This window comes from Chelonia mydas, chromosome 19 (assembly GCF_015237465.2).
Source record: "Chelonia mydas isolate rCheMyd1 chromosome 19, rCheMyd1.pri.v2, whole genome shotgun sequence".
NCBI classification, from domain to species: Eukaryota; Metazoa; Chordata; order Testudines; family Cheloniidae; genus Chelonia; species Chelonia mydas.
The window spans coordinates 15055417-15067803 of record NC_051259.2 but is presented as its reverse complement, the minus strand read 5'-3'; the positions used below and the strand labels follow the sequence as shown (position 1 = coordinate 15067803).

Genomic DNA, 12387 nt, shown 5'->3' with positions numbered 1-12387 from the left:
AGCACCTTTGAGTTTGCACGTGCAACATCCACATGGAGGAGTTACAGCTCAGCACTTCAGTGCACACAGCTATTTACGCCCCCTTAGTCTGAACTGTGGGACAGGGTACACATGCAGAAGCAGAATTTATGCAATTTTTCACCTATTTACATTCGAAAATGTCCTGTAGCTGTAATCAGAGCTTCTCTTGAAATAATCTGAAGTGTCAGTAGCTCCTGGTGGTAGATGGCTTAGTTGCATATGTTAATTTGTCTCTGTATTCTTAGGTTATCCTATGCTGGCTCCTGCAGCATACTATGACCAAACGGGTGCCCTGGTGGTGAATGCAGGGGCTAGGAATGGCTTGGGGGCTCCTGTGCGTTTGGTAGCCCCTGCTCCTGTCATCATCAGTTCCTCAGCAGCGCAAGCAGGTAAGTTCCAGATAGCTAGAAACGTGTGTGAAAATCTGTCCCATCCATGTGGAAGATGGGGACAATTCTGTGAATGATGTTTGTGCACTCTGCTGTAGATGTGCTGGCAATGATGACACATTTGCCCTCACTGAGATCCAGTACAGGGATTGCTGCTGAGAACTTTCTCTGTACTCTGTGGGCTGAGCCTCAAAATACGTAACTGAAGAGTGAGCATAGAATAGCCTTTGGCACCACTTTGCAAAATTCCGATATTATCAACAGTACCTGGTGGCACCTACTAAAATGAAGGTTTTGAAACAGTTTCCATTATAATAATTTACCATGCTCAGTCACCTTTTTTAACTGAAATTTCCCAGGGTTATTTTTTGGATTACTGTGTTTGGGGGTTTTTTATTGGGATATTTTGAGACATGTTATGGGGAGATTTGAGCCAGATCCCTTCGTACAGCTTTAAATGATCGAAGAGTGGAAGGAAAACGTTCCCTAATCATAAAATAACTCATTTCTAAAGGAAACTCTCAGCATTAATGTTGTGTTAACAACGTTGGCTAATGTTACTTAATACCTTAGATTATTAAAAATCAAAATCATTTTGATTGTCAGATCCTTAGTACTGCATGTTTGGGGTTTCACGCATGTCAGGGGAATATTATTTGTTTTTATTGGATGTTTTTAATTGGGTGGACATATTTCTATTGGCCTTCAGTTTTTACTGAATTTAAATTTAATTCAAGCTACAGTTGACCCTTTAAAATTTAGCTTGGAAGCAGATTGTGTTTGCTTTTGCTACCTCTTGCTTAATCCTCCACAAATGGTGATTATCTTGAAAAAGACACACCCAAATACAGTGACCAGGTGTCACAGAGCTATGAGGGGATACTGTTGCAGGCCAGCAAATGAGCAAGACACTGACAAACTATCTGGAAAAAAGAAACGTTCAGTGTTCGTAGCACAACTGAAGTGATTTCAAACCATAGCTGTGTAACAAGAGACAGAAGATCAACACAAGGCCTGTGCAGCACTGCGTGCTGCTTAAGTGGAAAGTGTGTATGTTTTGTGACAACTCCCTGCATAGGAGTGAATATCATCCAGAGGGAAGAGTAGTAAATAAAATCAGTAGTAAATAAATGGTACCTGCTAGTTCTAAGCCCCAACATGGATTGTTTTAGACTATATTGTTTAATTGCTTTTCTACAGCGGTTGCAGCAGCTGCAGCTTCAGCCAATGGTGCAGCTGGTGGTCTGGCAGGAACAACAAATGGACCATTTCGCCCTCTAGGAACTCAGCAGCCTCAGCCCCAACCCCAGCAGCAGCCCACCAACAACCTGGCATCCAGCTCGTTTTATGGCAACAACTCTCTGAGCAGCAATTCCCAGAGCAGCTCACTCTTTTCTCAGGGCTCCGCCCAGGCTGCCAACACTTCCCTTGGCTTTGGAAGCAGCAGCTCTCTCGGCGCCACGCTGGGATCTGCTCTGGGAGGTTTTGGAACGGCAGGTAGGCATGTTAGCTGGTCTATTGGAGATGGAACAGCTCGGAACAAGCTGAATGTGCTTGTTGAGTATCAATTAGAGAAGGCCCAGGCTGATACAACCCTTCTTTTTTAGGGCTTATGCCAACTGACTGCCATGGGCTAGATAGAAATTTCCCTTATTAGACAGGTTCTAATTGTGTCTTTATGGGGTTCTTTTACCTTCCTCCAAAGCATCTGGTATTGTTCGCTCTGAGAAAGGAGTTTGAGCTAGATGGAGGGTTGATCTGATCCAGTCTGGCAATTCCTGTGTTAATACTGTAATGCTCTTTCGGGGAAGTTCTTCATCATCCTGTTGCCCATGAGGCTGACCTCTCCCCTGGCTGAACAGGGTGGACAATGTTTCCATCCACAGCCCATCCGTGCCTGATGGTCTGAATAGGCTCATTCAAGGGTGACACAAACCCTCTTCACCTGAGGCTGAACAAGCTACATTGTTGGGCCCCTACTAACTCCAAGAGCTGTCAGTGTTTTTCTGTAAAATCCTTTTTCATGGGTAGTGTATTAGAGATATTAGATCAACAAATTCTATTAAACAAACTTGGCATTGGGCCAGGCAGCCTCTTTGCATTGATGGAAACAGTTCTAGGGACTGATTGTGCCAGGAGATGCATATACACAATTCCCATTAACTTATGAAAAGAGGAGTCCTGTGCCGAGCAGTTAAAGTGGACACAGGTGCATTTTTCTGTTTATTACACACTTCTTAACACTCCCATCACCCTGAATGGTTTGTAAATTTCATTTAGTTTTATTCTCTCCCATTTCAGTTGCAAACTCTAACACTGGCAGTGGCTCCCGCCGAGACTCCCTTACAGGGAGCAGTGACCTGTACAAGAGGACATCCAGCAGTTTGACGCCTATTGGACACAGTTTTTATAACGGCCTTGGATTTTCCTCCTCTCCTGGGCCTGTTGGTATGCCTCTTCCTAGTCAAGGACCTGGCCATTCTCAGACTCCACCACCTTCCTTATCTTCACATGGATCCTCTTCAAGCTTAAACCTGGGTAAGGAATATTATCCCAACATGGAAATAATTACTGGTGAACTCTTTCTCCATGCTGAGAATTAAACTACGGTTTAGTTATTTAGGTAAGATAAGCACACTCTGGGAATCATCCACACCTGGTATTTTTATGGCAGACCTGCTACTTTCACACACCAGACAGAACTCTGAACGGGGAGTTGAAAGAGCTGGGTTCTAGTCCTGGCTTTTCCAGTGAATCACTCTCATTTTATGCAAGTTTCGGTGTCCCAGTTTCCTGTCTCTAAACTGTGGGTAATACTCAACTCCCTTCCTAAAGCATTTTGAGTGCATGGAAGAAAAGCACAATAAAAGTGTCCAGCATTATTTATTTAAAGAAAAAAAATGCAGGTAGGCTTGACCCATAACCTTTTTAGATGTTTTAAGCTATCCTTTAACCTGTAGGTTAAAGATTTTTGAATAAGGAATTAGTAGATTAAGGCAATCTCATATTTTATACCAAACGTAGCAATTTCCAGAGCAGCATTAGTTTTATGCTGTGTTAGGTGTAGCTGTTCAGTTGATGAAAATTTCACATTGATATGGCCTATCAAAAGAAAATTCATAGTTGGACGTTGAGTTTAGTATATTGCTATATGAAGACATCCCTGGCCAACCAGGACTTAAGTAATTCTGTAAGAAATGTCATTAAAAACAACTAGCCTTTTTAAATTGTTCTTAGAAAAGATTGAAATGAAATGAGTTGTAGACATTGAATGCACAAAAATATACAGAAAATTGTTGGACGAAAATTCATAATAATATACTAAACTAATGCATGTGTTCATATGTGAATGATGGGCTTGTAAGCACTGCCTTCCCACATGAGAGAATTCACTCCTCTAGAGTGATTCAGGGGGACTGGTAACTAACTGGTTTTTCATTATAATGTGTTGTACAAAATAAGAAATTATTCAATATTCAGGTTATTACCTTGTTTTTGACTCTTCATATGAACACAAATCTCCTAAATTAGGCAAATCTCCTAAATATTTAGAACAGATCTCCCATTACAGGCACCTTTCAACACCAAGGTGTTGAAATTAAGTGACCACCTTCCACGAGTCTATCATGCATATCTCCTACTTGTAATTTAGTTTGTGTATATCAGTGTTTAGCACATTCCTGGTCTACATGAGCATTGTATTCAGTATTTAATGGCATATCAGTGTAGAATATAAGACTTTGAGTGCAGCGGGGTTATGATACAGTAGCCGTGAAGGTGAGTTTCGATGTGAGAGAGAAGAGTTTGTATAACCTGGAGCTTTCCAGGGGTTGAATATATTTGGAAAGTTTGTAGATTTTATTTTGTATAGTTGGGTGCTCATCAGACTGAAGCTAAATGTCCCACAGTAAAATCAGTACAAAACATTAAAATAGGAGCTAAAGATCGACTGTCTAGAAACAAAGTCTGACGCAAGGGCAGGACTATGGCCCTCAGCTAAACAAAGGGGAACAATATTCCCATTTAGTATGGGGTACAGGGAAATGATTAAACAATCCAAATGTAAGAACATCAGAACGGCCATACTGGGTCAGACCAAAGGTCCATCTAGCCCAGTATCCTGTCTTCCGACAGTTGCCAATGGCAGGTGCCCCAGAGGGAAAGAACAGAACAGGGAATCAGGTGATCCATCCCCTGTTGCCCATTTCCAGCTTCTGGCAAAGAGAGTCTAGGGACACTATCCCTGCCCATCCTGGCTAATAGCCATTGATGGACCTATCCTCCAGGAACTTATCTAGTTCTTTTTTGAACACACAGTGGAAAAGAAAGAAGGGCACACCAAAAAAAAAAAAGTCAAGTATAAGCCTGCCTAAATAAATGGGCCTTAAGCCATTTCCTAAAAGCAGCCAGAAAGGAACTCTGATGGCTCTCCCCCCACCCCCCTGAAAAACTCTGCTCCTAGCCACATATTCACGGTGGCTGATTCTCTGCCCAGTGGTTACACAGGGTGAAAGGGGATTTAAGAGCAGTTCCTGTACAGATAATTGCTCTCCCTGCCTATGGCTGTTCTCAGTAACATTTGTTTGTTAGCCATTTAGATTTTTTTAATTTGGTTTGATTTTTTTTTTTAATGCAAACTCAATTTGGGTGTTAATTAAGTGAGCTTTTCCACAAGTCTGTCATGCAATGAGTGCAGAATGGGGCTTTGGGATTTCACGCTATAGTGAAAGCTCTCGTCATGTTCGTGAATGCCCAGTTCACATTGAGTTTGGGGATGATTTAATCATCATCCGATAACACTAGATTCATCATCTTGACTTAGTGCAGAGTCTGGTCTCATCCCCTTTAGAGCTTAATATTGGAACTAGTTTCTGATGGGGAGAGGAAGGAACTCTCACTCAGTGAAGATTTAAAAGAGCTGGACCAGTTATAAGGGATTATTAAACCACCCATTCCTAATCAGTTTGCAAAAGAGGGATCGAAGAAACCTGGTGTAGAATAAAGTTCTACCAATGTATCAACTTGAAGAAAAATTAAGTTCTTGCAAGCAACTTTGTTTCAGGACCACAATGAGATGGTGGTAGGTAAGGTTGAGGTTTGATTTTATTTAGAATCAGCAATCCTATTGGTTAAATGGTGTACAAGTTGTTCCAGGTTTGTCCTTTGTTTAGCCCTGTCTTCAGTACAGAGTTGGGTCGAAGTAAGGTAGGTCGACCTAATTATGTCAGTGTCTACACTATAGCCTGACTCCTGCTGATGTAAGTGTCCTACTACACCAACCTAATAACTCCACCTCCACAAGAGGTATGGAGCCATGAAATTGACAAGAAAGCCGCTCACAGTTTGGGCTGTCACCCTGGGGCAGGTGGGGGGCTCCAGTGAGAGCCCAGCTGCTCGCTGCTGGCCAGGGTCCCAGCTCCTGGCCAGTAGCCCAGGTGCTCCGAAGCTCCCAGCTCCCTACTGGGAGCCCAGCTGCTGCCTGGGCTCCTGCATGGAGCTCCCAGCTCGGAGCCCAGACAGCTGCTGTGTTCCCAGCAGGGAGCCAAGAGCCACAGGGGCTGCCGAGTTCCCAGTGGGGAGCTACACAGAGCTAAGAGCCTAGGCTCTCAGCCCCCCACACTGCCTCTCTTAAGTCAGCGTATCGCTCGTGGTGAGGACATGCACCACCAAAAGAAGGAAGTTAAGTAATTGCTGCGGTGGCTGTACGTGGACCTAACATGGGTCGACTTAAGTTTGTAGTGTAGACATGCCCTTAGCCATGTCATGGCTATGATCTGTTAACTGGGAGGTGATGTATTCTCTATTACTGAGTGCTGTACAAACCAGGAAGATTCATCCCAGTTCTTCCAGCTGTCTGATTATATCATAGCTGTGAAATATGGCTTATATTTAACCAAGCTGGTTCTTTCTGCCGTTGTAATCTTGAGAGTTATTTGGGCAGTACCAAGTACCGCGAACTGCAGATAAGCAGTTCTTGAAATAGCCTACAAAGAGAGACTGCAAGAGGGAGACCCTGAGTGAGATGATTATATCACAACTCAAAAGTACAAAATTTGCATAGGCAAGATAAATATATTATTGTAACGCTACCCTCCATGGATTTTAGTTCAGTATACATACACAGTCTCTCTCCAGTAGTGTTTCTGCTGTTGCCTTGGGTTGCACAAAATATTTTTTTCTTCTAACCTCTCAGATTCCATTGCAGAACATATTGATTCTTGCAGATATGTAGGAGAGACAGGGGTCAAATTTTGAAGTCTTAAATGTTGTGGCTCTTGGTGGAAACTTTGCTATTTAAATTCTTGTAGCACATAATGAGAGGCTATAATGTAGACATGTAATGCATGGGTAATCTCTCCTTTGCAGGGTTGGGGAAAAGAGGTGCTTAGAAAGTTGTTGAATCCTTAGGGTTTTTCTTCATTGAGAGTTATTCCTGATAAACTACCCAGATTAAATCCCTGTTTGGATGCTTTTATTCCAGATTAAGGGTATCTACACAGAGAGTTAGTCAGGAGTAGATATTTTGCTTGAAATTCACACCCTACCTTAATCTGAGTTAATGGGTTTTAGTGCCATGTGTTCTGCTGCAGTTGGTGGCACACTTCAGGGCTCTGCAATAGATTGTACAAAAAGATCACCAATGAGAAGTGTTAATCAGCTGGTACGGCGTTACTGCTGGGTAATCCTGCCCTTCCGTGCAGTTTGCAAGGCATTTTGGTTTGAAAACTCCTTTTTCTTTTTAAACAGGATCTAGGTGCCCTCTAGTGGACAACCACTGTATATCACCCCCTAGCTCAAGTTCAGTGTCTCCCTTGGTGAGAGTCATAGCTGGCTGTTTCTCAGAGAGTTTTCTTTTCATCGCCCTTCTGCTGGGAATAGCTTTCATTCCAGCAGTTCCCCCATTCCGAGCAGCCTGGAGACCCTGCAGGTGACGCAATCACCAAGTGCTGCTTCCAGGAACAGTTAGAGCAGCATGGCTGCAACTGTCACTTTGCTGCTCCAGAGGCCTGTGCCCTCCCTTGCACAGCTCTGGAGCACCTTGAATTCACCACCTCAGTACCTCTCTGGCTGGCTCTTGAATAAAACAGTGCCATCAGATTAACACCTGAGTCCCCCCACATGCACTGAGGAGAAACCCAGCAAAAAGTTTCCTGCCTGAAGTGGGAAGTGACTTGACTGGTTCAGCAAAGTCAGTGTTGGGATAGCTACTTCTGTCTCAGATCTCCCCACTACCCAAAACCAGGATACAGAAGCTGTTGTCTTGCACTCCCTGTCTGTTGATTCCCTCTTACCCAAGCCAGGCATTCTGAATGAGCCATCTCTTCTCACTCCAACCCCAAATTGAGCAAGCCTCAGCCAGGCCCTCTGCCTTGCTCAAGGAGATAAAACCATCCTAAACCTGTCATTTATACGACAGGGCAGGTGCCAGTTCACCTTCCCTATTGTGTAATTTTGGCTTGCTGTAATATGTGGTTAGGACACTGGATGCAGATGCCACCTCCAGAGACAGTCTGATACGAGTGCCATTGGATTGCTTCAGACTTTCTGGAGAGCCACTTGCAAAGCTTTTCAAGGGTCTTCATAATAGACCAAGATAATGCCACCTCGGTTCCTCCAGGGATTCTCTAGATCCCTCCCAGGGGATTTTTTTCCCTTCGTATACTGGATTAAGTTCCACAGCAAGTCCAACCAGTAGGCCCTTTCACACTGCACCTGCACCAGAAGTTACTTTATCAGCAGGAATCTGCAAGGTCACATCCAACCTTGCTTCTACAACAACTCTGACAGTGAGACCTTGCACTCCCAGTTACCCACCAGCCTAGAAAGAAGGCTGAGAAATGTCAATGTCTGGTCTTTTTCTGAGCTCCAGAAATCAAATCGGATGGGCTCCAGTGTTACCTGCACAATCTCGGGCTGCTTACTGTTATCAGAGAACCCCTCTCCCATACAGTCTTCACATGCCACTTGTCCTGTTGAACCCTTTGAAAAGATGAACAATCACAGTTACCTCTGTTCAGGGACCGCATGTCAAAGCAATTGTCCTTGTCCCGCTTCAAAGTAGAAGTAAAGGTTTTTAATTCATGGCTTATTTTTAGTCTCTGAAAAGTTGTGAGGCTTTGTGACTGATCTCTGGTTTGCCCTTTCTCAACCTCTCCAACAGAAGAATAAGACTTTCAAATAGAAACATTAATGCTTATGATTCAAAATTAGGGGCGAGGTCTGTGTGTAAGACCTCTACCTCTGTATAACTGTACTGGAGAGAGACTGTCACAATGGTTGTTATTGGTTCACCATAGTGGGTCAACATTACCATTTTGGAGCTATGCCATTCAGGCCATCAACACTAAGTCTTCACAAAGACAGTGGTGATTCTGGTCTCCCAGCACACGTCAGGGAGTATAAATCTGCCATTCCTTAGACAATCTCCCAATAAATTCCCATTGCATAAGAAATAACCACCTGCACCGTGCTCCAGGTTCATTATGAGCGGAGGGAAGAGCTCATTGATTCCAGCAAAGGTTATCGTACATGTGAGTGCCCATTTCAGAATGGGCCACATCATAGTGGTCTGTTCTAAAGGCAGTTTTCAAAATTTCACACTGATCCCTTCTGGCCCCAAAACCCACCAGGCTTCAGAACATGGTGATTATGGTAGTATGCACGGACTCAGTTTGAGGTCGGCTTTAACTTTGGGATGTCTAATTGGACAATTGGGATGTCCAAAGAGATACAATGAAGAAGAGCCTTGAGCTTCCCAGCTCAGTATGAAAATCACCAAGGTAAGGTCCCTATTGCAAGCATCTTTCTGAGAATGGAAAAAGGCTAATGTGGCCATCTTTAAAAAAGGGAAGAAGGAGGATCCTGGGAACTACAGGCCAGTCAGCCTCACCTTAGTCCCTGGAAAAATCATGGAGCAGGTCCTCAAGGAATCAATTCTGAAGCACTTAGAGGAAAGGAAAGTGATCAGGAACAGTCAGCATGGATTCACCAAGGGCAAGTCATGCCTGACTAATCTAATTGCCTTCTATGATGAGATAACTGGCTCTGTGGATGATATGGGGAAAGCAGTGGACGTGTTGTTCCTTGACTTTAGCAAAGCTTTTGACACGGTCTCCCACAGTATTCTTGCCAGCAAGTAAAAGAAGTATGGGCTGGATGAATGGACTATAAGGTGGATAGAAAGTTCAATGATAAGGTGGATAGAAAGTTCAATGGCTCCATGTCTAGTTGGCAGCCGGTATCAAGTGGAGTGCCCCAAGGGTTGGTCCTGGGGCCGGTTTTTTTCAGTATCTTCATAAATGATCTGGAGGATGGTGTGGATTGCACCCTCAGCAAGTTTGCAGATGACACTAAACTGGGAGGAGTGGTAGATACGCTGGAGGGTAGGGCTAGGATAGAGAGGGCCCTAGACAAATTAGAGGATTGGGCCAAAAGAAATCTGATGAGGTTCAACAAGGACAAGTGCAGAGTCCTGCACTTAGGATGGAAGAATCCAATGCACCGCTACAGACTAGGGACCGAATGGCTCGGCAGCAGTTCTGCAGAAAAGGACCTAGGGGTTACAGTGGACGAGAAGCTGGATATGAGTCAACAGTGTGCCCTTGTTGCCAAGAAGGCCAATGGCATTTTGGGCTGTATAAGTAGGGGCATTGCCAGCAGATTGAGGGACGTGATCGTTCCCCTTTATTCGACATTGGTGAGGCCTCATCTGGAGTACTGTGTCCAGTTTTGGGCCCCACACTAGAAGAAGGATGTGGAAAAATTGGAAAACGTCCAGCGGAGGGCAACAAAAATGATTAGGGGACTGGAACACATGACTTATGAGGAGAGGCTGAGAGAACTGGGATTGTTTAGTCTGCGGAAGAGAAGAATGAGGGGGGATTTGATAGCTGCTTTCAACTACCTGAAAGGGGGTTCCAGAGAGGATGGATCTAGAATGTTCTCAGTGGTAGCTGATGACGGAACAAGGAGTAATGGTCTCAAGTTGCAGTGGGGGAGGTTTAGGTTGGATATTAGGAAAAACTTTTCCACTAGGAGGGTGGTGAAACACTGGAATGCGTTACCTAGGGAGGTGGTGGAATCTCCTTCCTTAGATATTTTTAAGGTCAGGCTTGACAAATCCCTGGCTGGGATGATTTAGTTGGGGATTGGTCCTGCTTTGAGCAGGGCGTTGGACTAGATGACCTCCTGAGGTCCCTTCCAACCCTGATATTCTATGATTCTAAGTAGCTATCAGACCTTCCCATCATATGTATTCATCAGATGCCACTTCAGATGAAAAATGATCTTCATAGGAACTGGTTTGGGAGGGAGTACTATTAAAGCATAAATTTCCTAGACTTACCAGTAGTCAGGAATGCCATTGGCTCACTTTCTCCCAGAATTCCTGCTCAGCTAGCCACTGTGCACATAGAAAATGAGAGCCACACCACTGGCAGAGAGATCTTCTCTCTCCTGGGGTGTGCAGGATGGGGAATTTTCATATATGCCCCTTGTATCCAGAAGAAGCTGAACAATCAAGGAGATTCTTCCCAGGGGAGTGGGAACTCAGTGAGACCATTTTCAGTTACTTGACTCCCATGGGATGCTCCCTGTCAGGGAACCTCTTCACTAAGTGCCATGGGAAAGTGCAGTTAATTTTGTTCCCAGCACTGGCAGCTGCAAGCTTGGCTAAAGGAGGCATGCTCTTCAGGTGGGCAGCCCTACAGATGTATGCATCACTCAACCTCTTTTTCTTCCACCTCCTTGTCAGAGATGCCTTATTGGATTTTCGGGCACTGTGCTCCTCTCTGCCCCCATACTGGCCTTGCAGACTGGGTTCCACTTGGATAAGAATGTCTTTCTCTGAACCACATAGTAAAATCTTTCAGTGGTAGCCGTGTTAGTCTGTATCAGGAAAAAAACTCCTAGGATTTCTTGTGGCACCTTAGAGACTAACAAATTTATTTGGGCATAAGATTTTGTGGGCTAGAACCCACTTCATCAGATGTATGAAGTAAAAGATACAGGAGCAGGTATAAATACATGAAATGATGTGGGTTGCTTTACCAAGTGTTAGGTCAGTCTAACAAGATAAATCAATTAACAGCAGGATACCAAGGGAGGCGAAATAACTTTTGCAGTGGTAAGAGAGTGGCCCATTACAGACAGTTGACAAGAAGGTGTGAGTAACAGTAGGGAGAAATTAGTATTGGGGAAAATAAGTTTAGGTTTTGTAATGACCCAACCACTCCAGTCTTTATTCAGGCCTAATCTGATGGTATCTAGTTTGCAAATTAATTCTAGTTCTGCAGCTTCACGTTGGAGTCTGTTTTTTAAGTTTTTTTGTTGAAGAATTACCACTTTGAGGTCTGTTATTGAGTGACCAGAGAGATTGAAGTGTTTTCCGACTGGTTTTTGAATGTTATGATTCCTGATGTCACATTTGTGTCCATTTATTCTTTTGCATAGAGACTGTCCAGTTTGGCCAATGTACATGGCAGAGGGGCATTGTTGGCATATATCACATTTGTAGATGTGCAGGTGAACGAGCCCCGGATGGTGTGGCTGATGTCGTTAGGTCCTATGATGGTGTCCCTTGAATAGATATGTGGACAGAGTTGGCACCAGGGTTTGTAGCAAGGTTTGGTCCCTGGGTTGGTGTTTTTGTTGAGTAGTGTGTAGTTGCTGGTGAGTATTTCCTTCAGGTTGGGGGGCTGTCTGTAAGCAAGGACTGGCCTGTCTCCCAAGGTCTGTGAGAGTGAAGGGTCGTCCTTCAGGATAGGTTGTAGATCTTGATGATGCGCTGGAAAGGTTTTAGTTGGGGGCTGGAGGTAATAGCTAGTGGCGTTCTGTTACTTTCTTTGTGGGGCCTGTCTTGTAGTAGGTGATTTCTGGGTACCCTTCTTGCTCTGTCAGTCTGTTTCTTCACTTTACCAGGTGGGTATTGCAGTTTTAAGAACACTTGATAGAAATTCTGCAGGTGTTTGTCTGAGGG

At 44.1% G+C, this 12387-nt stretch overlaps 1 protein-coding gene across 14 annotated transcripts in view; it reads left to right on the top strand.

The window, feature by feature from the left end:
* The window catches only part of PUM1 (pumilio RNA binding family member 1), a 135420-nt gene that overhangs the window by 106483 nt on the left and 16550 nt on the right, over positions 1 to 12387 (top strand). For all 14 annotated transcript variants that reach the window (XM_037882043.2, XM_043532006.1, XM_037882039.2 and 11 more), the window contains 3 exons: positions 267 to 410; positions 1611 to 1907; positions 2712 to 2948. In XM_037882043.2, the coding sequence (XP_037737971.1) occupies positions 267 to 410; positions 1611 to 1907; positions 2712 to 2948 (678 nt within the window). The remainder of the gene's footprint in view (positions 1 to 266; positions 411 to 1610; positions 1908 to 2711; positions 2949 to 12387) is intronic.